General features: G+C 41.3%; 1 protein-coding gene across 17 annotated transcripts in view; it reads right to left on the bottom strand.

Annotated features, from left to right (window-relative positions):
- Window positions 1–393: 393 nt before the first annotated feature.
- The window catches only part of LOC135487032 (dedicator of cytokinesis protein 7-like), a 30,589-nt gene continuing 3,721 nt past the window's right edge, over window positions 394–27,261 (bottom strand). The window contains exons 9-43 of one of the 17 annotated variants that reach the window (XM_064770308.1): window positions 26,961–27,260; window positions 26,500–26,780; window positions 26,182–26,252; window positions 25,677–26,007; window positions 25,237–25,453; window positions 24,817–24,978; window positions 23,899–23,970; window positions 22,140–22,310; window positions 20,377–20,447; window positions 19,922–19,957; window positions 18,908–19,003; window positions 18,469–18,609; window positions 18,176–18,289; window positions 17,701–18,014; window positions 17,137–17,482; window positions 16,785–16,958; window positions 15,546–15,596; window positions 13,454–13,597; window positions 11,721–11,871; window positions 11,402–11,495; window positions 10,981–11,212; window positions 10,651–10,803; window positions 9,695–9,853; window positions 9,396–9,572; window positions 8,920–9,036; window positions 8,427–8,570; window positions 8,093–8,224; window positions 7,745–7,879; window positions 7,345–7,525; window positions 7,019–7,164; window positions 6,142–6,395; window positions 5,793–5,960; window positions 4,567–4,587; window positions 3,495–3,530; window positions 394–2,114 (exon numbers count right to left, since the gene is read on the bottom strand). In XM_064770308.1, the coding sequence (XP_064626378.1) occupies window positions 3,497–3,530; window positions 4,567–4,587; window positions 5,793–5,960; window positions 6,142–6,395; window positions 7,019–7,164; window positions 7,345–7,525; window positions 7,745–7,879; window positions 8,093–8,224; window positions 8,427–8,570; window positions 8,920–9,036; window positions 9,396–9,572; window positions 9,695–9,853; window positions 10,651–10,803; window positions 10,981–11,212; window positions 11,402–11,495; window positions 11,721–11,871; window positions 13,454–13,597; window positions 15,546–15,596; window positions 16,785–16,958; window positions 17,137–17,482; window positions 17,701–18,014; window positions 18,176–18,289; window positions 18,469–18,609; window positions 18,908–19,003; window positions 19,922–19,957; window positions 20,377–20,447; window positions 22,140–22,310; window positions 23,899–23,970; window positions 24,817–24,978; window positions 25,237–25,453; window positions 25,677–26,007; window positions 26,182–26,252; window positions 26,500–26,780; window positions 26,961–27,260 (5,390 nt within the window). In that variant the 3' untranslated portion in view covers window positions 394–2,114; window positions 3,495–3,496. Of the gene's footprint in view, window positions 2,115–3,494; window positions 3,531–3,832; window positions 3,847–3,999; window positions 4,034–4,566; window positions 4,588–5,011; window positions 5,166–5,792; window positions 5,961–6,141; window positions 6,396–7,018; window positions 7,165–7,344; window positions 7,526–7,744; window positions 7,880–8,092; window positions 8,225–8,426; window positions 8,571–8,919; window positions 9,037–9,395; window positions 9,573–9,694; window positions 9,854–10,650; window positions 10,804–10,980; window positions 11,213–11,401; window positions 11,496–11,720; window positions 11,872–13,453; window positions 13,598–15,545; window positions 15,597–16,784; window positions 16,959–17,136; window positions 17,483–17,700; window positions 18,015–18,175; window positions 18,290–18,468; window positions 18,610–18,907; window positions 19,004–19,921; window positions 19,958–20,376; window positions 20,448–22,139; window positions 22,311–23,898; window positions 23,971–24,816; window positions 24,979–25,236; window positions 25,454–25,676; window positions 26,008–26,181; window positions 26,253–26,499; window positions 26,781–26,960; window position 27,261 lie in introns of all 17 variants that reach the window. The other 16 variants (XM_064770298.1, XM_064770303.1, XM_064770301.1 and 13 more) reach the window with 16 other exon arrangements.

The raw sequence follows: 27,261 nt of genomic DNA, 5'->3' as shown, positions 1-27,261 counted from the left end.
GATGGGTCCTCATACAACCTGTGTGCCAGTGAGGGCCTTTCTTCATATACACGGTGAGACAGAAGGGTCCTGATGTCTCTAGCGAACCCAACCAATGTGTCCTCATACAACCTGTGCGCCATGGAGGGCCTATCTTCATAAACACAGTGAGACAGAAGGGTCGTACTGTCTCTGTCGTTTTTTCACTACCAGTCAGTTTGGATGTCTCTCAAGGCCATGGTTGTGACACTGTCCTTCATTGTTACCAGTTTAGCAATGAATACTGTCTCTACAAGATGCAGTAGATCATGCCAGGGACATTATCCCATCATTATTTGTTTGAGAACAACCATTTTCGTGGCTTTTCTTTCAATGGAGAGCAACAGATCAAACAAGGCTTGAATTATAAAGACAGATTTATTTAGCTTTCTATTAATTCAGACACTTAAAACATCGAATTTTTCAATAAAACTGAAAAATAGAGAAACTTGAATAACGGCCCATTGACTGTCCATGTGATGTCTTTGAGACAAACCAAGCATCGAGTCAAATCAAGACAACTTACATCAGTCACCTAGGCTTCTGTCTGGATTTGAGATTACGTCTTTATGAATACAAAATGGCAGTTTGGAAAAGAACAGCACCTCAGGTGAATAAACTCAAACCGTTACACAAAGGATAACAAGGGGAATAGCATTATTTATCAACGCATTGACTGAAGTTAACCCTTCACTAGTCTGGTGATTCAAACTAACAGTTGGGACTCCTACTATATAGTCACTACCAACTAAGATAATGATCATAAACAATAAGGCAAATGTACGTTTACTGCATATGAACCTACTTTACACTAAATTTTAATTACAATAATTAAGCTCTTAGACCTTCAAAACAGATACTTTACTCAGCTAAAAGTAATGCATCATGATTACCAGCAGCAGCAAAAGTGCAAATAAGATACAATTTACAATTCATGTACAGTTATAAAGCCATTCAATAAAACTTAATACAAGCTTGCTATCATATCCACATAAACTGCCCATGAAGAGTAGTTTTTAGGTTTAGCTACTTGGAGTATCACTACTCCGTGATGAGATGTTGGTCCACAGTCACAGTTTCGATAACTCATTACTGTGAAATCAGTCAAGAGCTGTTGTGACTTGATGGCAGCACTACTTTAGTTATTCTAATTACAAGGCAGGTGTTGTCAAACTGGAGGTGTCAACAGCTCTTGACTCAGTTTACAGTACACTACTGCACCGGAAGGAGTACACAGTGTACAGATGTGTAGTCTCCTAGCTGAGATTCTAATCTCTCCTTATCACTCAAGCAATCACTGGAGCAGTGTCTCACACTCTCAAAATAATGACAGTCTGTCACTAAGTTAGAATATGTACATGTACAGAAGGCGATTTGAGATGTAATCAGAAGACAGTCAGAAACATTCTACAAACTCTTTGTGCACATTTTGGGATGAAATTCTGAAACACAGTGATGACCACAAGTGCCGGGACTGACATGACATCGAGACACTCAGCTGAATATTTTGACACTTCTTCAAAGATCCATATTTACACTTGGCATGAACAGGTGACAGAAGAGCTCACATGAGATTATAGCACCACTATATTTTGGCTATGAACATTATAAACAAAACAAATTTTGTGCGACTCCTGGTTAAAATCAGCTTGGATTCAAATTCTGATTTCTTATCGTATCCAAGGCAGAGTGTCATACTCTCACACATGTGCCACTCAAAATGCCCAGTACTAGTACAGATGACCGGGTGAAATTTCATTCTCGTGACAATGGGTCACACCATGAACAAAATTAGTGAGAAATCTTTTCTTTCTCAGGTTCCTCAAGCAGTTTATACAAAAATTCAAACTTCACTGCACTTCCTATCATTTCACAGCAAGACTTATATCACCACCTTATCAAATCTCAAAATCTCGGTCAATCTTTTCCTGTCAGTCCTGAAGGGATGTTGACCTTTGACCCTTACATCATGGTCATAACGCGTCCTCATAAAGCAATGCCCGAGCGCTGTCTCTCAGCATTGAGATTGGTGGGAAGAGTGATGTCTCTTTTTATTGCCATGAGATCCGTGCGAGCTTTCGCTATTTCGACTGTCCCTGGAATATCGAAGGAGAGACAAGAATTAGTTTCATGATGAAACAGCATTGGAGGAAGGGACAGGTGGTCAATAATGCAACATGGTATCAAAGGAAAACCTCCTGATACAACATACTATGTCAGGGACGATATGCCAATGTTTATCAACCCTTGAATATCCGAAGTGGACTTCCAAATCTGCATGAAGTTTTTTGGACGACACCTGAATGACAGTAACAACTACATTTCCTGTTACAATTCTCAAAGGGCCAACAGGAACGACAGATATGTTCTTGTTTTTTGGACTAGCAAGATTCTGCTTTCATCTAGGCACATTCATCAAGCATGCCCTTGACATGTACTTGTGTGTGTGCACACTAAAACACACTAATGACATGACCTAACCAAACAACAAATCAGACAAATTGCAAGGAGGTGGTCTTCATAGTTTGAGATTGTAATGGCAGAATTTTGGCCAGTATTCGATGATGAGTTAGGTCTTTACTCTTGTCATTCCTTGAGTTACAGCAAATCAAAAGTAAGTCTGTCAGCCAATTGCCTACAGACAAGGATTAGGAAGTTACAGGTTTTGTTAACAACAGTTAAACTTGTTACAGGAGAATAGAAGGGATCTTAAAAATAGTTCACAGCTTGCAGTTAACAAGGACTATTATGAGTTAGTAATGGAGGGGAAACTAAGTAAGCATGTGTCTTAAGTAAGTTTGTCCACTCCCTTAGCAAATACTTACAACCAAGATCTATGCTTGTTACAACTGACAAAAGAGCTTATGCAGTGATGTCACGTTTGCCTGGCAGTCAACAATGTTGACGGCACCAGCATTGTGTGCCAAGTGTGGATCACGTCATGGTAGACATCACCACACTGCACTTCACCATGACAAGCAGGCAACATGAATAAATGACACAAATTGATGTCAATTTCACTGTCAAAACGACAGATATCTTTGTGACATGATCCGCACAGGCTCTATGCTACAATACAGTCGACTATTCTATTGCCAGTTTGTTACAAAAGCAGTCGTTCATTTCAATAATGGCACTGCACACAAAAGAAAGCCTTACAGTCAAATGGCTTGGAAAGGTTTGTCAGTATTTCACTTCATATAACTCGTTCTTTGTCATGCTTTGCCTGATTGTGGCGAAGTCAGTTTTTATAGATACCTTGGACTTCGAAATTTCAGATGATATATAATATATTTGTTCAGCTGCTGCCTTTTCTGAGTGAAATCACCAAAAACCAAGTGGCCATTGTTGCGTGAAATTGATGTGTTTGAGCAGTTGGACAACCAAATACTCAAAGAGACTGCAGTCTAAGCCGTCAGGTGACGTCTTTAAGTGCCAACTGTGTCATAAGCAGAGGTTTCAGAACTAAACGATACCTTCACAGGAGAAGCTTGGATACTGTTTTCCACTTACTACAAGACAGAACAGTGATGTCACAAAACTGACACCTGGGGGAAACGTTTCTACTACCATCTAAGAGTTGAAAATGGACCCAAGTTGACGTTCACAACGTCAGACTGTACCACTACTGATATAACATCACAACACCACCAGGGACACAATGCACCGAATCCACAAAGGGTGTGCAGCTTGAACACCGTGTAACTACTGAATATGCAGGGTCAGGGCCAACATGAAGACCCTGAAACTGAATACAGAGTAGTTACAGGTCAAGCAGAACACTCAATGTGAATACGGCCCAAGCTAGACTCACTGTGTAAACCCTCACTATAATTGCACAAGGAAATAATGAAGCAAATTAAGATATTTTTCATGAAAAGGATTCATCTGTCCTTGCCATACTATGGGAACTGGGTTTAAATCATACTGCAGTCCCCATAACCAGATAATGAAGCAATGAATGTTCAAAGTTGACTAGACCTATCAGATATAGGCGGCCTGGAGTCCAACGATACTGAAATCAACAAATAATTAGTGACCATAATGAGTATTTCTTTTAGTTAACGGGTCAGGACACAATTTGAAGTTATTTATCAGTGAGGGAAGGGCAACCAAGAACATAAACTGGTTATGAAACGAGAAAACATCGTTAAGGATCTTCCATTATCAGCAACTTGTTGAGTAACACACATAGTGCAGGCTCTGTCTGCCCTTTCTCTGGCGTGGCAGGAGTCAAACAAAACATTTTTTAAGACTTTTCAGAAACCAAATTGATGATATTGGATGACCCCTAACAATAAACCTGTAACTAAATATCACTTCACTGGTTATTAAAATTGAACAATTAGTATTTGATAGGCATGATAGAGGCGAACTACCCGCTGTTAATTGCAATGTTTCACGAGTATATGAAAGAGTACCACAATTTAATTGTGGGTCATTGAGGGACAGAGGAGTGAAAACAGACTGAAGAAAACTTCGTTAGTTTGTTTGTTAAACTTGGACAGTATACGCTCATGACTTGTTTACACTTTCTTATGAACTTACCGCTTTTGCCGTGTCGGTAAACTATTGCAAAAACACACAATTTTATAAATTTTTAGTTATGAATATTTCTTTTTCTAGATATGATAATGATAAGGGAAGTTGGTACAATCATTGCCCCAGTACAATTATAGCCTCAGTGTGCAGCCATGTGTACTTCAAGCTCTTTTCAACACCGTAGCGATCTTTAACTGACTGGGGTCATAATTGTTTCACCTCGCCTTACTTTTCTTTCAAAAATACATCATATATAATATTTTCAGAACAGCAGAGTGAAAAAAAGACTAAATCAACAGATTTTCAAAAATACTGGTACAGGGTGATACAAGTCGACCGAGATGTATAACAGATTCGAGAGCTCGGAAGTTAACAACATGCATTTGAATAGAACACCATGCTTCAAGTAACAAGACTGCGTCACTCATGCAAACTGCACCACGTGACTTACATCGGCGTCAATAGGTGGCAGGTTTGAATCTGCGCCCAACGCATTCAAACATTTAGCATTGTCGTTGAGTTTTTCCGCCTCATCAGCTGCCTGTTTATCTCTAATCGCGGTGCATAGTTTTTCTTTTTCTGCGGCCTCGAAGGCAGCAGATATGCTACAGAAAGTTAGTGAAAAGAATTTGTAATTCCTTTATACACTGAAGCTGCTAAGGCACAAATACAAATCAATTATACCGCAGTCTCGGGGAGAAATAACCACCTTCTGCTTCATAAATGTATGATGCTTTAAATAGACACTCCACACTTTGGTGCCCATCTTGTGCAACATAATGCCAAGGTGCATTTACAATCCAATAGTTCATGCCAACACTGTACTCATATATTATTGTGCAAGAGAGAAATATCTATTAGTTCATAGCTCAGAGTACAATTCAATATAGTAATCATTCAATTATATGGCGTACCACTACAATCATCAGTATGTCAATCACAGAGCACTCTTAAACATTCCACAATGACAAAGAAACCTGATTGACCTACGCTCTGAAAATGAACCAGCATTCTTTGTGTGAAACCAACCGTGGATCTATTGTTTGACAATCAGTTATTATGTATACACACACAGGGTATGTCACAGGGGCAGTTAACTCTACTCCCCCTGAGTGGCCTCAAATGCTGAGGAAAATGAGGTACTATCACCAAAAAGATAACCTCAAATGTGCTTAGAATATCCCGCATACAATATTCCACCAAGCTAACTATCTTTAAGTAAGTTATCTTACCTTCGATGGCAGTGTTTTCCTCTCTTCAACGTCTGCATGGCCACACTCGATGCGATCATGGGCTGTAGTTTCTCCTTCACACTGTTGTAGTTCCGCTCCAATTCACGCTGGTACTCACGCTGGTTTGACCCGATCATCTCCTTGTTCCTTTGAAGGGCAATGGAACATCTGAATGAAAGACATCCAAAACATCAGTTACAAATTTGGGTTTTTCCCATACAATGCATCGAGTCTTATACTATGAGGTTGTAGATTTCCTTGCGGTTCATGTTCCAATTTCATCCAGGTCGTGAAATAACAATTTCATTCAAGAATCACGAAAATTCTGATCAATCTTAAAACTTCTTACTTCCTGAGGAAATCCTTGAAACAAATCCTGAGTTTGTTGTGGTGACGATTGGCCGGCACACGGCCCTCAGCCAGCTCTGCCAGGAAGACTGCTGCGATCTCGACAGGGCCCTGGTTGACCGTCGTACCTATACACCCCTGTAGCACCATCTGGAGAATCTTGGGGTCAATCGGATCCTGCGTCAGTGCAATGTTCATTTCACGCGTCTTTTTCTGCACATCTTCTATAGCCACTTCTATCGGTGATAGAATGATCTGGAAGGTTTTTTAAAGAGTTCTTAACACCTTCAGCGCCGAACCAACGTGGCCCAAATCCCCCTCCCCGTTGAGCTGGTTATCGGAGTCTCATGGACTTCATGAAAGAACTACGCCATCGCCATCTTCAGGGCAAGGTAGGAACTGGAAAGAACTTCTTGTCTTTTCAGTTCCTACCGTGCCCTGAAGATGGCGATGGCGTAGTTCAAGATGGCGATGGCGTAGTTCTTTCATGAAGTCCATGAGACTCCGATAACCAGCTCAGAGAGGGGGGATTTGGGCCACGTAGATCTACGTGGTTCGGCGCTGAAGGTGTTAATTTGAACCTGATTGAAACGATACAGAACCCCAGGCAAAACTTTACAAGTTTGCTTTTTAGGAGTGGTTGATTGAGAGGTAAAATTTACCCCAAACTTGAAATGAATGTAAGAGATCACAGAATTTCTGTCAGGCTTTAGGAGGCAATGGTATAACCAATGTATGGTCAGGGCTTGCCTAATACCAATGATTAATACAGAAAGTGTTCCAGCTCCTTGAACATGACTCAACGACACAATGGAATATGGAAAGATCACCAAACTACTTGATAAGCTCTGTGCTTATTCAACAACTGATAGTTTTACCTGTTCTCTGCTGATCACTGGGAGCCTTGTCCTAATGTAGGGGAATGCCTGGGCCGTTGTCAAGATCGTTTTCCTCTTGTACTGCTCTCTGAGCTCTCCATGTGCTCGGCCATCAAGGGTGAATGGGGTCGCATACATAAAGCTCTCTGTAATGTAAACCAACATTTTAAAACCAGAACGAAATCCGAACTAACATTGACTTTATTTGGAAACGACCAAAGAGACTTTAATATTTTGCCCCAAATGCCAGGTTCTAGGGGTTACATTTGCACTTCCAAGTCAATGGATAAATGTTTCCACAGATGAACACGGCATAATCTACTTACTAATGTTATAATTCATATGAAAGTAGGTATGCCTCTGTAGTCTCTCATAGGCATCAAAGTACGGTTCGACATAAGTGATCTGAATGTAGGCCTTGCCCGCCTCCTGCTTGTCTCGCTCAACGGTGTTCGAATCCTTGATCATCTTCAGGTTCTCCTCACCGAATCTCTCGCTGTAGAAATTCTAAAACAGGACATGAATATCATCATGAAGGGTATTGTATATTTGATGCTAAACCGATCGTCATATGAGGATCAGCTCCTTGCGTTGTACTGTTAGAAGCACCAGTCTCAAAACTACTGGAGACTACACAACAATTTTGTTCTGTTTCTTAAGATAATTTCCCGCAGTCTGAGCACGCATCACTGCCAATATTCACAAGACTAAAACCTTTCTTCTCACCTCCAATCTGTGTGAGATTTCAGGCAGTTTTGTGATTGAGGGTTCCTTGTATATAAACTCCTGGGCATCCAAGTCACCAAACTTCTCTCCATAGAAACCAACACGGAAATACGTCCCAAACATCCTCTTTCCTTCCTGAAGTGGCAAAATCAAATAACATTTTTGAAAAAGTTACATTTGTCTTTGGCAGGTAAGCTTATCGACTAATAATGCATTTTACAATATCATAACAAGACTTTCAGTGTAATCACCCTGTTACGCTATTTGGTGATTGGAAAACCCCGCTGTGAAAGGTATGAATCCTCTATGATTCAGTGCAATATTTTTCAGAAATAAAGACTTCTCTACCTGTCTAATGACATTGTTGAAGGCTTCCTGTAGTTTCCCGTGAATGATCGCCAGTCTCTTGTAATCTCTATTCGCCTCATGGATGGGGAGAAGCACCTTGTACACTTCATTCAGGGACTCATACATGCCAGCCTAGGAGACAAAAAGAAACTTTCAATATTCTATGTCAGCCCAGGACTGTAATGCCTGGAGGTACGGGATGAAAGATCAAAGTTGCAGGAGTGAATGAGTAGGTGAGTGAGTGGCTTCATTCCTCTACCAGTTTACATACACATACAACTGCTCAAGAGAACATCACCTTTTCATGACCAACATCCGTCTCAAATATACTTACCATATTGAATGAACTGGCAGCCTGTTCCAGTAACCCAATCATTCCAGATTCCGTGAAGTATTTGCCGGTGCAGATGCCCTCACCATCAGGTGACACCACATCATCAGACACAGCACTCTCCTCCAGCACGTTAGATGAGATGTTCTGAAAAAAGAAACCAAAGTTCTTGGAATCGGCACTCCAAACTTCAAGTCACCGATAAGTGGTCAAGCGTCAAGTGATGAAGTTGCCCAGGGACGATTTGAATAGATTCTGGTTGATGCTGCTTCTTCTTGCCATAAATTTGATGCTTATGTGATTTGACATAAAAGCAACATAACATTTAGAAATTCCGCCAGATGTCTTTATCAGAGCAAGCAAAAGACCCAATGGCTTGAAAATTACACCAGTGACCAGGGATTCTGACTGTTCTAAACAAATGGTTAAATTGGACCTGAGTCAAATGTTTGGAGCACGCATATTGTTGCATCCAGAACGTAGAAGTGTGGTTTACCTGGAAGGAGACACACCCGACTGGAAGATGAGGTTTATCTTCCAACATGTTGAGATATTCCCCCACCAGACCTGCCGCGTGGATCAGACACTGCGCTGCCTCAGCATGGTTACTCCGCTGTAAGTGTATGAAATCAGGTCACGTCAAACAACGACAGAGTTACGACTATTTATATTTTTGAGGTGAAAGCCAGGTGACAAAATGATGCCAACACTGAAGAAGCCATTAGCTTTTGAGAACCGAGAGCAGGTGAAGCCGAGATTATTTGGAGTGAGAAATAAAACTTCTCATTGTCTTACTTCTTTGAATAGCTTATCCTTGAACGAACCAGAAATAGTAATCTTCTTCAGAGTCAAGTTGAAAACAATCTTTACTTCGAAGGAAGAAAACAGAAATGAATTGGAATGTAAACTTCCCCGATTTTTAATCAATCCATTAGTCAACCTCGCCGCACTTATGAAATAAAAGTTCACTACCTCGCTGTGTTTGCCCGCCATATTCTGTAGCCACGTGAGCCTGAGGTCAGGCGAGTTCTGGTAGCCCTTAGCGATCCTGTACATGAGGTCGATCAGCATCTCGGGGTCCTCCTGGAACTCCTTCATCTTGACAGTGTCCGAGAGGATCATGTGAAGGTTGAAGATCAGGTCACGCACCTACAATAAAAATGACAAATATCTCTCTCTTACTTCTACTTCTAGGATATAGTTGAGATGTCACAGAACTCACAGACAGACTAAAGAGAGACCAACAATGGTCAGACTTCAATCATGCTCACCTGTTCAGGGAAGGTTGTCTCCTGTAACTCACAGTCTGCCTCAGCATACGTCAGGATAGTCTTAAGTGACTTCCTCAAGTATTCCTCATTGAATGACTGTGACTTTCCGACGAGTCGACTCAACGCCATCGTCACTTGCATCTTCACCCGCGCAAAGTTCTGTAAAGTGGAAAGGCAAACATCCGCATGATCGAGGAGTTTCAAAAACTAACATGTAGACATTTTCACTCCCATGAGGCAGAGTTGGATAATGATTTGTCACATCTTTCATACTTGAGTCATAGTCTGAGGAATGGCTTCAGGAAAATGATTGGGAATTAACACCTTCAGCGCCGAACCTACGTGGCCCAAATCCCCCTCCCCTTTGAGCTGGTTATCGGAGTCTCATGGACTTCATGAAAGAACTACGCCATCGCCATCTTCAGGGCAAGGGAGGAACTGGAAAGACCTCTTCTTGTCTTTTCAGTTCCTCCCTTGCCCTGAAGATGGCAATGGCGTAGTTCTTTCATGAAGTCATTGAAAGTTCTGAACTTACGCCATTGCCATCTTCAGGGCACGGTAGGAACTGAAAAGACCGTTGGTTGGTCTTTTCAGTTCCTACCGTGCCCTGAAGATGGCGATGGCGTAGTTCTTTCATGAAGTCCATGAGATTCCGATAACCAGCTCAAAGAGGGGGGATTTGGGCCACGTGGTTCGGCGCTGAAGGTGTTAAGAGGAGGGTCAAATCACAGTTCAAGGAGAAGACAGGATGACTTTTATCCAGAATGGTTGTCTCTGCCTCTCTGCCATGGCAGATCCCAGTCGGTGTGACTGGCCAAGTGACCATGTCTTCAGCCAGGAAAGTCTATCACAAGCTGCACATGGTTCTCACTTGCATGGGGCAGTTTGCTTGCCCTTTGGCATCAGATACAATGAAGGAATTTCAAAGAAAGAGAATGTACTTTTTGTCAACTCACATTTCCGATCTCAAAGTTTTGTCTCATTAGGAGGTAGAGTGAAGCACTGGCGTGTGAGCGTGTGTTCCCGATACATGAACTACAGTGCTTGAGTAGCTGAAGACAGAGGTCCGCACACTGCTCTGTCTCCTCCTCAAAGAGTAACTCCGGAAACTGAAAGAGAGGCGCAATACAATTCATTATGATGGTTGATTTCTGGAGGAATTAGAAAGTAAACACAGAAAACTACCAGAAAACTTGACTTTATCCCAGTCTCAACACTGGACATAAGTAGATGAAGGTCTAGCATTGGGTAGGAAGGATGTCCCCCGGCCCGTCATATTATCTTACCTTAGAGACCAGTGACCGCTCCACCGCAAACATGTGCTGCAGGACCGCTGAGCTCTGATTGAGGGCCATACTGTGTAATAGCACCCTCAGCACGCTACTCAGCACCGCCTGGAGCGAGTCCGAACCTTGCACTATCTGGATGATCAGGTCGATCGTGTCGATGCAGACCATTGCTACCTCCGTGGCCAGGTTACCCTCCACATGCGCATCTATTTCCATTTCGGATTTTTGTCTGAAAAGGTACAACTTGATCAGGAGTGCACATACTTCAACAACTCTACTCTCATGAATTACACTTTCAAATCTGATAACTTAATTTTTGGTTTACAAGGCAATACAGGTCCAGGAGTTGAGAACAGGATGGAGAATTCATTCATGTGTGCGCGCCTCCAAAAATTTCACCAAAAAAGAATTGGTTTACCTGTCTGGATGATCTGACTGTTGCTTCCAGGCCGTCTGCTCCTTCCTCCACCTCAGGCGGTTCAGGTCGGTCACCGGTGACGGCGGGGTAGCCACTAAAAGAACAGATTATAGGTAAACTTGGTTATTATTGTGTAACCTTACTGAAAACACCAACCAGAATGCAGGGATAAGTTAAAACTCCGAGCTCCGAGTCTGAGCTACTGGACCACACCAGTGTTCAGAAAATGAGTCGAGACCTAAACCACTCAACCAACGCTCTGGCCTTGATTGCTACAAAGTAGGGCCCAGTCAGAGTTGGAGACAAATGCCATACTCACTAGCATAAAACTGTGTCTGTGACTTGTTCCTTCTCATCATCATCTCGCTCCTAGCGCTCCCGAACCCGAGGATCGCCTCCTCCAGCTTTGACTTCATATCCGAACTCTTCTTGATTGTCTGGGCAGAGCACTGCTTGATTGCTTTCTTCGCCTGCAGACAAAAACAACATCGTCATTAACGAGTCTCCCAGGATTCTGTCAATGCAAATAGCAAATCTTCAGGAACTGATTCCCTGTCAGACCATGCTTAAACATACTCTCCAACACTAACGACAACTATTCATATGCCAAACAATGTTTGTAAAACATTCAAAACTTCTAAATAGAGATGCCAGCCAACATGAAAAACTTCATTCCGTGATAGATGGTGCTAATCCTAGACCAGCCGTATTCAATTTTAGGGCTGGCTGCCATCTTGGTTGCCTGAGTGAACCTAGAATTAACAACAACATGTACATTCGTTTAGTAACCAAGCTACATTTCATCGCACATTCAAATTCAAATGGAAACCTTTTCTGATCAGTTATCGATCAGACCTCACAAGGACATCTCAGGCTAAACATACATCATTACAATCCCAATCAGTCGTCCTTATTATGTTATATTTGGCAAGGTCTTTCAGGCAGCCATGCATGACATGGACAAGTGGGACTAAAACGCATTGCCACTGCTCGACCAAACACTGCAGGCTCAGCTTAAAGTACAATATCTGAAAATATGGTAAGTCTCTAACACTCAAGAAATGAATGAAAATGATGGTCCAATTTTACCTTTACCATCCAGGCTTTTCCCATCTCACTTGTTTTCATGAGAAATATCATTTACAGACTGTGAAAGAGGAGCACAGTTCTAAGCTAATCACTCCCTCTGTCAGCAATTTCTTTAAACATTATGCGGCTCAAACATCCACATTGGGAACAAGGTGAAATGGGAATGAATGATACTAAATTTAATCATTGCCATCAGAAAACCTATACTACCACACTTCTAACATCAAAGAAGTTAACGAGAAGTTTGAAAAATCGAAAGCACACTGAAGTTGATAGTAAGTATAAGAAGACAGTTTAAACCTATATGTTAAGCGAATCTTGTTCCCGAAGTTTTACAGCTAGATTTCACTCTAATTTTTCAGTCAAATCTAAATAGTGACCATTTAGTAATGCAAAACTTGTGGCAGGGTCAGAATTGGGCCCAAGACTGAGTTAAAATTCGGGTTAAGCTCAAAGGTTGTTAAACAGTCTGTGGTACAGTGTGGTATGGTCTGTTGCACGGCTCAACCTAGTCTGTTGTAATACATAACCAGAGAGATGTAGGACCATAGAAAGTAAGGATTGATATGTACGGCCCAGAGTCACATCCTATGATGAAAGTAACCTGAGGACTGCCCATGCAGAAGCAATGGTGGCTTTGTGCAGTGACCAGGTGACAGAGGCAAGACTTGACACTTTTGGCAAAAATGACACGAAGATATGCAGAAAAAGAGTATGAGAGGTGGTTTTCCATACAAACTGTTACAGTTTATCATGGAGGGTTGTCAGTCTAAGGGAGGGGGCTACCTCCCTCTGCTCAAGTTGGCTGTGCAGATCTGTTACCCTTGGTAGCATCGTCTGCTTACAACCTCGTCTGATGCAAAACTGTTTGTATGGAAAACCACCAAAATCTAAAATCGGATAAAAATGATTGAAAATGACACGTAGCGTGCTATAAGAGCCTATCATCCAAACTCAACTAACCTGGCCAGGGTCGTCGCCATGAAGGGACGCATAGGACGACGAACGTCGAAGGCTGAACGACCGCTTTGTAGGTGTCAACACCTCTTCCACTGAATGTTGCCTGGGTAAGGGCACGGGGGGAAGTGCGTGAAAATTCATTTTGCCCTACAATGAAGGGTGATAAATCGTAGAGATTTATCCGTTTATTCTGACGTATTCAGAAGATTTCTGTTCAATCCTCATGTTAAGCCCCAATCTTATTGAATCTGAACTGTGCGCATTAAAGCATGTGCATGAAGCACTGGATAAGCTGGTCAAGCTCATGGTCACCCCAGCGCATTAGCATATGGAACTCTGAGCGATATGAGGCAAGTCCATGTTCGGAGCATCCTGTCATCCTCAGAGCTGAGGGCAGCAGATTAATGACAGCAAGCATTTTTGTAGAGAAATGCTGGAAACCTTGGTGGTCAGGAAGAAAGATGATAGCAACATGGACACTGATTCTCAGAGGGTGATGAGATTCATCTAAACTCAACGGATTAAAACTTACAACATTGAGGCTTTAAATTCATCAATTTTAGGTTAAACTAAGGATCGATGAAACCTCAAATCGAGGACTGAACAGAAATTTCATGAATAAAGTCTTTATTATTCCACGTCCGCCTACCCGCTACAAAGCAACCTCCTACTATTTTTGTCAGCCTCCGCAAGCTCTAGTTACTGAACCCAGTCGGTGGAGGAACCCCAGGGTCGTGTGTGTAGAGGTGGAAATGAAAACTCAAAAGTGTCAGGCCATGCATTGAGTTATGATGCAAAAACTTAAAGAAATCACAAAATGCCCTTATTTGATTGTGATTGTGGGTCATGTATTTGGAAAGATAATATAATCAAAATAATGGCAAAATTTAGATAAAAAATCAAAATTTAATGCCCATCAATCTGACCGCATGCAAAGACTCGAATCTGACTCAAAGATTGAGAATGATATTGATAAAGGTGAGCACCACATGCAAACCTAACAAAAAGGCATGACTTGATTTCCAATGTCCATGGCACTTCTATAACCTGCCTAGGATATTCAAAGAAGAACTTGGGGGAGAATCTCACAATATTTGTCCGACAATTTGCAATCAGCCACATGGCCTTATTTTGCTTAACCAGAAACAGAAGACAAACATTAGAAAAAACGGCAACTTATTGTGGATAATGCTCAACACCAATCGCTTGCACAATAAACAAAAAACAAAACTCATGAAACTGAAAGACACAGCTCATGCATGGCCCATCTTATTAATAAGACTAACATCGTATCCTACATAAAGACTCTATAGCCTGATTAATGTCCTTTGTTAGTAGCCTAGTAGCCTATTGTTTCAAATCTTACTCATAAACCCTCAATAACTACCTACATGTGTCCTACCAAAAACCTATAATAACTATGTACAAATTTGTACAACTACATGTACATGTACATCCGGACACTATTCAAAACAGCAATGAATGCTGAATGGTGAACTACGCCATTCAATGCAAAGATCCACTATTTTGATTTTTGACCGTGCAAAATGGAACTTGGAATTGTGTTTATTTCACTATTAGTTGGATGCAGATCAAGCAGATATTATACAGAAGATACACTCGTTCAGAGTCAGAGGACATTTTCAAGAAATCACAAAATTTTCCCTCGACACCTCAACACTTGAATATTTCACTTTAACCAGTCGATGATGGTGCTGTACCAACCTGCATCACACAAGCCAGCCTGAGCCAGGCTGGACTTGGGTCACTTTGTATGGTACGACACCTCCACAACCTAAGGCAATGGCTAAATAAGAAGGGTGAAGGAATGATATTGGCTGTAGGATCAGTGCAGTGGCAGGTCACAGTCATTCTACATACTCAATCGCAGGTATTACACTCTCTCGAGGCAAGAAATTTCACCCTCGGTCCTGGGAAGCAATGCTGGTACATTTCTTGAAAATGCCTCTGAATAGTTATTGGAAGGAAAGGTTTAGTTATAATCTGACGTGAGAGAGATATCGATGAAAACCTGAAGATTGTAAGTGACTGAGTTGAGATCGTTAGCATGGGAAAATAGTTGTGGCAAAATTACCCGTGAAAATTTCATTTGTAGTGATGAATGTCTAGATACTTCATGTTGGCCCTAGAATCAGGTACAAATAACAAGATGCATAAAAATGACGACAAAATGGAAGGATTTAATCTACAGACAGATGTTGTTGATATCATAAATGCAAGAGAGAAAAACCCATGAAAATAAGTTCGAGGAGCAAATCCTGTCACAGTTGACTCTCAGCTTTCTGCTCCAATATGTTTTCTGAAAACATTCATCATGGCACTCTACTTCATTCAAAACGTACAAGCCGGTATTGAAAGGCTTTCTAAATACCTCAGTACAAATGCAACAAACGTACAGGTACTTTTAAAACCACCCAATCGAGTAAACTAGAACACCATGTCATAACACAAGCAGACGCTGGATATCTCTACCACAAACTCCAATGAAAGAACCAGCCTCAAAGTCCAACGAAAGTGGCATCACCAACAACCTCTTGCTGGAGGTGCCACTTAAAAACATTTCTAAAATACGTGCACTTTTCACAGCAGGTGACAGATTATTTGAACCCAAATTTCTTTCCTTGTTTTCTTGTTCATAAGATAAGTTAGGCCTTGTTTCAACATAATCAAGAGTGGCCAAGTTTGAATATCCTGCCGATGGGAATGTTATTTTTACTAAGGAGGACTTTGAGGCCAGATGAGGATCAGTAATTGTAGAAACACAACCAAAATGCAAGGAATAAAACCCTCCACAGTTAACATAACAACATGCATTGCATTTATGTACATGTTGTGTTTTTGAACAATTCGGTATAAAAATGGCAAGTGTATTACTGACACTAGCTTGTTAACCTAACAATAGTGACAAACGATCTATCTCTAAATGAACAGCAACTTTGCCTTTTTGAGGATCTTTGCCTCATACAAACATAACTGAACAGATTTAGGCTTCCTGCTGAATAAATCAGCCAATAGTTTGTGTCAAAAACAAGCTAATCGCACCTTAGAGTAAAAATCAACACCTCTATTTCTTCAAATGAGATAGCAATAAAAGTTTTGGAAACTGACACTGACTGGTCAATGAGAGTATCCCAAACATCAACTAAACACTGGAAAAAGTGACAATGAACTAACTATGAATAGGTATTTAGAGATTCGTAACAGAACTGAACTTAAGTTGGTGGGTAGCAATGACACCAATGGTAAACAACTTCATCAAAGGATGGATAACTTCAACATGAACGAGAATGAAACAGAGAAAAAGTCTACGAACCTTGTATTCGAAGTTATAGATGGTCAGATAGAGCACCTCGAGAATCTGGTTGAGTTTGGTGAGCGGCATATCTGACCACCAATGTCGAAGGAACTGAGTGTCGATATTCTTCAAGACCCACTGGAAGCACATGAGTAAACTCCGGGTGCCTTCCGCTGTTAGAACCGTACGGCGCTACGAAAGGAAAGAATCAACATTTTTGAAAACAGAAAATCAATCAATGTAGCTCTGTGGACTGAAGTGGACTGAAACTTCCCAAATCTTACCAAAGATGAATGCAGTCAAACTAGTTCAAGTGTTCTTCTATATCTGACTGAATTTCAGAGCAGATAAGCCCAAACTCCAAACTCACCTTCTGATAGTCATAGTCAGGACTGACATCACCCGCTCCATGGCTGGAAGACGGCATACTTGGTACACCCCCCGTACCAGAGACAGGAGCTCCTGCTATTGCCATGGCTACATCACGATCAATTCCTCTTTCATCATCGAAGAATGACGACGGCCCACTCCGTGGCTTCCCTTCCTGGTTGGGATCGTAAAGCTGCGGCAAAGCGTCGATGACGATGTTGATGAGAGGGAGATACAACATGGCTACCCTGGCCTTTACCTCTGGATCAGAGTAACGCGGATCCATGTCATGGCTCGTCAGGAGGTTCCTGATGACGTTGATGGCCTTGTTGTGCACTGTGTTGTTGCTGTGGCAGGAAAATATAGGAAAGTTACAATGGAGGTCAAACTGAATGGACTGAGACTTCCTTCATTTCCCCCTGACATAATATCATAGTCAAACCCAGCTGGTGTTGTATCAGGCCTTGAGTCACCAGAAGAAAAGGCAGAACTGATAGGCATTTTCCCAAGATTCAATCAAATCACAGAACAAACATTTGTGCCATAACTTAAATCCTGGACTTACTGAGATTCAAATGATGCGGCGAGATCACAGAGTATAAGTCCCACAAGGAAATGCTGATGTCTGAACTCAGTGCTGAGCTCTGTGAACACGCTCCGATCTTGTTGGATGAATGTGGTAGCCGTCGATGTGTAGGACTGCTGAGATGTTGTGCTGGCGATACTCGGTGTTGGACTAGATGGCGCTGATGCAGCGATTGATGCAATTGGCAGGTTTAGCGTGACATAGTGTTCGTGACTGCAGACAATACGTAGGAAGTCTAGTTTGAGGAGTTCCAGAGTGGTAGCATCACCAAGGGTCGTGACTTTGGCAGAAACCTGGAAAAGAAAAAAGCATGTCTCACATCCAACTGATTTAAATTATGATTCCAGGATGCTCATTACAGTCTGATAGGCGTTTCTCATACAAGAAGGGTGGTTGCTCATCATGTAGGGTCTAAAGACATGGGTTAAACGGAACCTTAGATGAGGATACTCACAATTTTGCAGTAGTCCTTGATGAGTTGGAAGACGTAGCCTCGGTCCATCAGGGAGAGCATGTCATGGAGGAAGAAAGCTAGGGCAGTGTTGAGGTTACGGATGAACAGCGGGTCCTGGAACATAATCAATATCATTATTCAAGCTGAACTCTTGCTTCAAGCACTTAAGGAAACACATTCTATCAAGGAAGGCCAACAAGCAACTATTTAATAATGCCTCAACTGACTTGCAAACACATGTAGAAAGAAAGTGGTTTTGGATATTTTGAGTAATTTATGTTCCTGCACTGTACCTTTAAGTATCTGTCCACGATGTCTTTTGTGATCATGCCAATAAGACCTGTGATGTCCTCTATGAATCGTTGAGAGAAGCGTGACTTCCTTGGGGCATCTAACTTGTGATATCGGTCCAAGTGTTCGGCCATGCTCTTGGTCTGTATACATAAGTACAGAAATAGCAAGGATCAATTTTGAAGATTATTCAAAACTTATGAAAGATTTTGACAAAGTAGTCAGATTTCTTTGCTTCCTATCATCATCACACGACATGCACCTCTTTCCAACTGTCAAATCTGGCCTAAGCCTTCCCTTATGTTGAAGTATCCTAGCTGTTCTACTCTCAATGTTATGAAATCAGGTTCATTTACTAGTTTTAGGTTAGAGGACAGGAGACTTTCCAGAATAACCCCAGCAAAATCCCGGGGATGAAATATTGATGGTACATGTACTCACCATGATCTCAAAGAAAAACCAAGCATTCTCGAGCGAGAGTTGCCTCTGCGTACCATTGGACATCACCCACAGCAGTGCGATCTCCTCGTGGACAAGCTGGAAAGATGAAAGGGGAATTCAATCAAATATTTGATGATAAGTTCCAAACAAAGTACAGCCACTTCTCGTATTCTAATTCTGAGGAGATTTGAGAGATGACTGAAACAAGTACCTAGACTTAGATTATTTTTCTTGCTGTACCAAAGAGTTTCTGTTATTTTGTTTTCATTGAGTGTAAGTGGACATTGTAGATGTACAGTTGCTCCTCTATTGATGAAAAAGCAGGAGAGAGCATAATTGTCTTTAATCATGATCAAAAGACCAGCATGCTTTCTTGGTGCCAAGGAGTTAAATTGGCAGATAGGTGCTTCTGTGGAAGGCTGATTATTACCAAATCATGCGAAAGGAGAGTAGGTGTGTCCAATGACAGGTTGACCTACAACATTGAAGATGGTAGCCAACTGGGCTTTCAGAAATCTACCATTACCAATGAGTAAATGAGTATTAGGAAACCAAACCAGAGCAGGCATCAATGTCAACCCCAAACCACCAAGTAAGTTCCATGAATTCAATGTGTCATAAACCTAGGTTTCAGGTATATTTAAAGGCAAGTATGGAATAAATCTATACTTGCTGAAGGTTATATACAGATGTTTTGAGTCACTAGGGTGAAAACCCTACCAGATAAGAACACTAGTGTAGCAAAAGCAGTCAGCTGAACTTCGTATAAGGGTGTGGTGTTTTCTGTCGTCCACCCTCGGGATATCACAACAAACATTAGTTTTCCCAGGAGATAGGTAAAGATGATTGCTCTGGGGTGCATACAGCAAAAGCATTGGCTATTGTACATCAACCCTTATTCAAATGTTCCCCATGGTTGGCATCTCTGGAGCATTCTGGGCCAACAGTGACCTTGGTCTGGTACACCAGTGTTGAAAGCAGAAGATAACAGTGCTACACAACATAAGACATTACCCTGTCCGAACATTTAGACATTACCCGCTCAGACACCTGCACATATAAAAAATAAATTGTACATTACTATATACCGCAGGGACAATCCTGGTCAGTTGGCTGAGCTTAGTATAAGGGCGGGGAGGTTTACTTCACACTTTAAATGAAATGACTTCTAATCAGGAGGACCACAACAAAGCAAATCATGGCTCTCTCTATCACAGCAACACGTCATCACACCAAGACACTAATGTCTAAGGTAAGGTCTAAGGTAAGGTCTAAGGTAAGGTCTAAGGTAAGGCTTGGTCTGACTTTTTCTCGTTCTTCCACACGAAAACAGATCCCGAAATTAACTTAGGCAGTTTGATCTGAGAAAGCCATGACTTCAGCCATTAACTGAATCGGCAAGATACAGTTGCTGTCTGAGTAACTTGCAAATGCCTGTGGGAAGGTCGTCTTATCATCATCTTTCCTACCTTTTTCATCTTCTGGTAGTAGGGCACTGCTGAGTCATATCTTGAATTCTGAGGACTCCCAGTTTTTCCTCCTGGAGATTGGAGAACATACACATGAAAAGTCAAGATAATGCATCCATTTTGTTAATTTAGAACGCAGATATGAAGTGGAACCCTGGTAACATGACCACTCATGGGACCGAGGTTGAATGGTCGTGTTACCGGGTGGTTGTGTAAGTGAAGTTGAAAATCCAGGGACAAAATGAATGATTAGGTTTTCCCGCCAAAAGGTTCAAAATTCTGAAAAATTTTCAAAGCCAAAATTTTTTTTGGGTTATGATATTTCTTCATTTTGAGCAGAAAAAAAAAACAAGTCAAAAAAATATTTGGACTTAGAAATTTTTTCATCCTTCAGAGTTGAATTTTTTCATAAGTTCAAAATTCTGAAAATTTTTGAAGGATGGTTAATTGTCATGCACTTCGGATGTGGTGTTAAAGAAATGTCAACGTTAGACAAAGAAACAGCTATGGTAGTAAGGGCATTATTTCAGGCAAGTTAGCACACTTTCACCTATTCACAAAGGATGAATTAGCTGAAAGTTGACAGAATGGAGTGAGTTAATTGCAATTTATGAGGGTATTTTACACTTGTTTTGAAATCTACAAGTACACTGACTATGCATGAACCGAATTCAAAATGTAGAAACTAATGTGCGAATGTGTAATAAGTTTGTTAAGACTGATGTTATAACAATGAAATAAGGAATTATTCCAATCTTAGTGTTTCAGCCAGAGAGGGCTTGACTAACGTATTTCAAATCGAAGAAGGGTGCTGCACCACACGTTTTTCTGACTGTGTCTTTCTCTGCCCTGCCTTTTCAGATTTCTAGCTGAAACACTCAACCTAATACCTGATACAGCTTTCTAAGACTAACATCACTACTGTGACCTGATTGCTTTCTTGACACAGTTAGAAACATAAAATCTCTTTCAAAATAAAAAAATATGGCCACTCAGTGAAGAAGTGGGTCCTGTAATCGGAACGCCTGGTGCTGCTTTGGACACCGATTCCCCACTGACACAAATTGAGATTAAGAAATTTGTGGCGATAACGACTAGTTTTGGTCAAACTGCAGAGTCAATTCAGCAAAGGTCACCTAACATCGCAAAACACAATAAAGAAACGAAATTGACCAAAGCAACAATATGTTACCACTTGTCTTTTTCTGCATTATTTTCAGCTTTACCTCACATCAAACACTCGGCAGTCACAGTAAACCTGAAATATCCTCAAAAGGCAAGTCCAGCAGACAATCGAAGAGATCAGTAGAGCTCATACTCTCACCACCAGTCATACAGTATGACGCGATATCGCAAGGACATCTCTATAGGATCAAACTACAACAAGCATTTCATAGAAATGCACCAAATTGCACAAAATCTCCAATTCCTGAAATGCAATCATCTGATTTAAACTGACGTTTCCAAACCAAAGCAGAACGGTGAAAAGGACCTCTGTTCTTTGCGACAAACTTGCGGACCAGGTTCCAGGGTCTAGATCCTAAGAGGCCCAAAAGATTAGCTGATGATGGTTATGTCTTTCAAAAAACGTTACGAATCAAATACATTCAAATCCACTGGTTACTCAGGGGTAACCAACCAGTCATGAACAGATCCACCGCTCTTGCTTCAGTTGTGGAAACACAGTTTGAATAACTACCAACCACTGTCACCAGGTTATATATCTAGGGCCCTTTATCTTGGCTGCTCCTACAGCCACTTACCAAAGAAACCCCCATGCTCATTCTCCGGTGTTGTCGGGTTGCTAGTGTTGTTTAAGTCAGTGTCACTGTTACTACGCTGGTATATTTTGTTCTGCATTGGTAGTGTAACGGGCCGACCGAGGGTGGCGTACTGATTCAATGCAACGGGACTTGTAGAGGAGGGTGACAGGGCTGCAAGATTAAGTCAGAATATCGACAACTAGAGTTATGTTGTTGAGATTATTAGGAGATTTATGTACAGATAGTTATAGGAGACAGATAGAGTTGTGTCATCGTGTTTCTTTGGAAAACACGCAATGCGATGAAGATGTTTAAGTTGTTATTCATACTTGATGAAGAAATGATAGTTAAAATTAAGACAGGGATCTTGATATTTCATTTCAAGAGAGACTCAAAGTGAATCAAGGAATCCTTGGCATCTTAGAGAAGGTTTAAATCGTTAGGATAAAAGGAAAATATACATGTAGCTTGATATCAACAGCACAGATGAGAGAATGATCAGCACTTGATAAGAAGTAGAAGATGATTGTCATTTGTTTGTACTTATTTACAATAGAAATGGCAGTTAATGCCCACTGATGCATTTGTTTGTACTTATTTACAATAGAAATGGCAGTTAATGCCCACTGATGCATTTGTTTGTACTTATTTACAATAGAAATGGCAGTTAATGCCCACTGATGCATTTGTTTGTACTTATTTACAATAGAAATGGCAAATAATGCCCACTGATGCAGAAGATATGAAACTAAACAAGCTACAAGAAAATGCCACTCATCCAATGTATCTTCAGCGACAGCAAAGACGCAACAGCCAACAAATCTTTCGAGGAAAGTCTAGCACGAATAAAAGCATTTCAACAGCAATGGAGAAGTTCAATAACCCGTCCAAGAACACCAACATATTATTCAGGTGATCCGACTACAGACTGATAGATCAACAGAGATCAAGACTAACGTCGGGTCAGGAAGGCTACAATACCTCTCAAGATAGATGATGGACCAAGGAACACAAAGGCACTCCACTAACTCCCACCGCTGCAATGCCACCCATGCTCAATATCATCTAGCCATAGTCATAAAGCCAACAGCAACAGCCAAGTCAAAACAGTTTCGCTTCGAGAAGGGACCAAATCAAATGTAAGTACCGGTAGTAGTTAGGAAAACTGATCACTCTCACTGGACTGAAATCAGTCACGGAATGAAATTAAACCTGTGATTCCTCATACATGTGCAGACAGTTATTCTTGTCTAACATATTGAACAGCAGTAGAGCAAGCAGAAAAAGATAAATAGGTCAAAGGAGTAAAAGCCGAAAGGTTATAAAAGAAAATGAAATTGTTACAAACACAACATCGCCGATAACAACTATCAACAACAGCAGGGTGTTAAAATGACACCTGAAGTTTGATTGCATGTTTTGTGTGAAATGAATCAAAGAAGTTTATAACAACAGCAATAAATGAACATAACCACACAGGACCAAGGAGGACACAGTACTAGTTACGGTAATATATCTTGACTAGACCATCAGTTATAACTGGGGGGATGGGATCAGCCTCTGAGAGACACACGAAAACGGGGAGGTCAGTAGTAAAATGGGAGTTCAACTAAAGATTCAAAATGTTGGCACTTCAGGTAAAAGCACAAGATGACGTCCTTAGTGGGTTAGGTTCAAAAATATCACAACAACTGAACTGAAAACCCCAAAGTGAAAGCTGTTATGTCCACGGTCACGCAAAGCCGGGTTAGGAGTCTACCTGTCGACGATTTGATTCTCAATGACATCACTTCCGGTCCGGAGCAATCGAGCGCATGCGAGAAAATCTCCTCTGTAGGTAACGGAAATATCAAAATGGAATGAATCCAACAGAATACACAATGTATGTTGTTGTAATAAAGCAGAAGATATTGAACTATAAGGATTCTATGTAGTCTACTGGTTGGCACATAAGGCAATATGTTTTTTCATGCCAATATCAAGTTTGGTACGTCAAGGAAAAAGAGGTTAAAAAGAAAGAGTGTTGGAATCAAGAATAAGGTTTGATTATGATTGTGTACGAACTTCTGTTCAGCTCACTCAGTTCTGGCTTACACTATGTAAGCCAGAACTATGTGTCTAGCTGAACCGAACTTTACATACATGTGTGTTAACAATGACATAAAACTTAGTAACAAAGGGGTTAAGGTTATAGATTACTTCAATACTAAACTGTTTAGTTATGAATTTACAACATCAGATTACTTCAAACACATATCGGACAAATGGTTAATTCCCAAAAATAATTTTTTAATATCTCAAGGACAGATTTCATCATTATTTCATCTTGTTTTGTGGCTGTAGTTTTTTTGTTGTAGAAAGGATATTGTAAAACAATACAGACAGCAAATTGAAAGCATGCCCCAAACCAAATAAGGTGTAAAACATTCCGATTTCATTCAAGAAAAGAGTTGAAGACTTTTTTCATGCAATTACTCCGACAGTTTTTAAACCATAACTTCAATCACTCCCACGGTATTAAATGAATTCAAGACAGGTATGCAAAAGGTTGATTAGATAGAAATAGAAATATTGAGTCATCTGCATCAACTTGAAAGGAATCTCAGCAAGAGCGCTCCCAATCATTTAGACTGGTTCATGGGAAACAGTCCAACACCACATTAATGATTTGACTTACGCGGTGACATCTCCGAGTCTGGACTCGGCAGGGCACAGGAGTAATGGATATAGGTAGTGAGGAGACTGTTCCTTCCATGCTGGTCATTCTTCTCATCTAACAGGTTAGTGATTCGTCGAACGATCTGCGCGATCGACTCAAAACACGTCTGTGCAACATTCACTGGAACAAATTGAGACAGGAGGTTGAAAACTCCACCGAGCCAAACAAGATGCTAAATCCAAGCCTGCAGGTTTCTAAAACAGACCACTGTTCTGTCTCATTTCATTGGTGATATCAATTTCTGCAACATACAATACTGACCTTCTTTACAAACATGACCCACACAAAGCCCCTTGAGAACATGTAGCATAGACGTATTCATCTAAAGTTGACCTTGGGCATTGGTGATACATATTTGGAGAATGTGGATTTACTTACGGACTTGTCCTGCTACGACAGGTGGGCGCACCATCAACAGAATCAACTTCTCAAATATCAACGACAAGAACTTGACCAATGGCTCCCCCTTTGCATTGACAATATCGTTAATGTGTCTCTTGAACTCGTGTTCAAACTGGTCTGGGCCGATCCTCGGTGGAACTTTGAATTCTTCAGCCATGTGGCAATAGTTGAGGAAGCAATCCAAATGTTCATCCTGGAAATAGAAATGTTTGTGTTTGAAATAATGAAAAGAATCCGTGTGCCAAAGAAGCAAATCATGGACTTTGACCAAAGAAGCCGAACACCAGAGACCACAGAGGGGTGACAGGCTTAATATTACTATCTGACTGCTACCTAGCGAGAAACAGCATCAGGGTACCAACCGACAGAAAATTTGCAGATACCAACTCTCTGGACCAGCAACAGTAATGACTCACCTGTGTGTGAATGGAAGAAACAGCCTGGATATCGACGGTAAACACAGGCTTATGTCCATCGACCCACTTCATGCCAGGAAGCTCAACATCTGGGTGGAGGACTGAATAATTGCTAGGTGGTTTCTCCTGTAGGACTGGCAGGTTGAACTCCCCGACAGCGAGGCGGTTGTCCTTCATGATCTGCAGCCAGGTGTACCCGACGGGGAGTTCAATGGGCGTCTGCTCCATCTTCTTCTGGCAGCTGATGTGGTAGAACGTAAACAAGAGGTGGTGCGAGCTACACAGACGTCCTGGCAGTTTGATCTTTACTTCTTCATAGAAATCAGGCGTCCTGGAAGAAAACATCATGTTTGTGACTGGATGATTAGACATTTCAGTTTCCAAAAGTAATCAGGTGAGTCAGCAGAGATTGGTTATTTGGAAGAAAAATAATTTTTTACCAAGTTGTGGGAACAAATGTAAATCGAAACTCAAATCTCCTGTTTGACTTCACTGAATTACTTACTTATTATGATAAGTAACAGCTGAATAAGCCTCCTTGGTCAATTCTGGGCAACCAGACTTCCCAAAAATCACCTGAAATTGACAAAAGTTATCCAAGTCACATAAGTAATTTTGAGAGATATGAGAAACGATGTTGCACTTGCGGTGGAGGACGATTGAAGTATAAGAACGAAGATTCGAAATTTCATTTTTTAGTCCGACTCTATTAGCAATGCAATGCAACAAGTTCCTTTGGAAATGGCGAATGCAGAAACAAATAATGAAAGTGATCGAAAAGAGTTGCAGATTTAGATCTACTGCTGATCCAGACTGTACTTACTGGCAGCGCTGACTTATCCTCCTCTCCGGCCAAGAACTGAACCTTGACGGCCAGATTCCTTGCAGAACCTTGCCGGTTCCCAAAATTCAGGTACTTTGGGTAAATATAGAGAATATTCCTGTACGTCGTCCATGGCATGTAGACTTCCCGGCTGGGAAACTCGACGATTTCTTTGGTTGGCCGACCCTTGTCATCCGGGTAGGGGTCGATCTTGTACAACTCTGGACTGAGGCAGTACTTGGGTTCGTCTGGGCAAAGGGAGATATCCAGCTTCAGGGTTCCTGCAAATGACGAAATATTTATTGAATGTCCAAAATACTCCACTGGCGCTTCCGGTTTTGTTTGCATTTTTAGTCTACCCAAGCAGCCGAGCAGTCTTGATTAGACAACCAAAGACTGCCAGTGAGAGATTGATTCCTCTCACATTTGTTTTCTAGCACTAAACCTGGCATCAAACTCACCTGGTATACATTTCAACTTCTTCTGCACAGACATCGGTCTCTTCAAATCAGCAAGGAACTTATACAGGTCATCGTCACTCAGTTTCTCATTCTCCTGTTTGAAGAAACTCGACACCGTAATCGTCACAGGGCGGAAGTTTTCCAGCGGGTTGGTGTTTTCATCTGGAGACCAGCTCCTCCTCTTTTCGCCGTTTCTAGCACGGTCGAAAGAACCGCGTCGTGAGAGATTCTCATCACCAGGGACCTTCGATCTCTTGCGAAAGTTTTCTAATTGTTTCTCAATGAGACTGGATCTGCGGTC

Source organism: Lineus longissimus, chromosome 4, assembly GCF_910592395.1.
Source record: "Lineus longissimus chromosome 4, tnLinLong1.2, whole genome shotgun sequence".
Classification (NCBI taxonomy): Eukaryota; Metazoa; Nemertea; class Pilidiophora; order Heteronemertea; family Lineidae; genus Lineus; species Lineus longissimus.
This window is presented reverse-complemented; position numbering and strand designations above follow the sequence as displayed.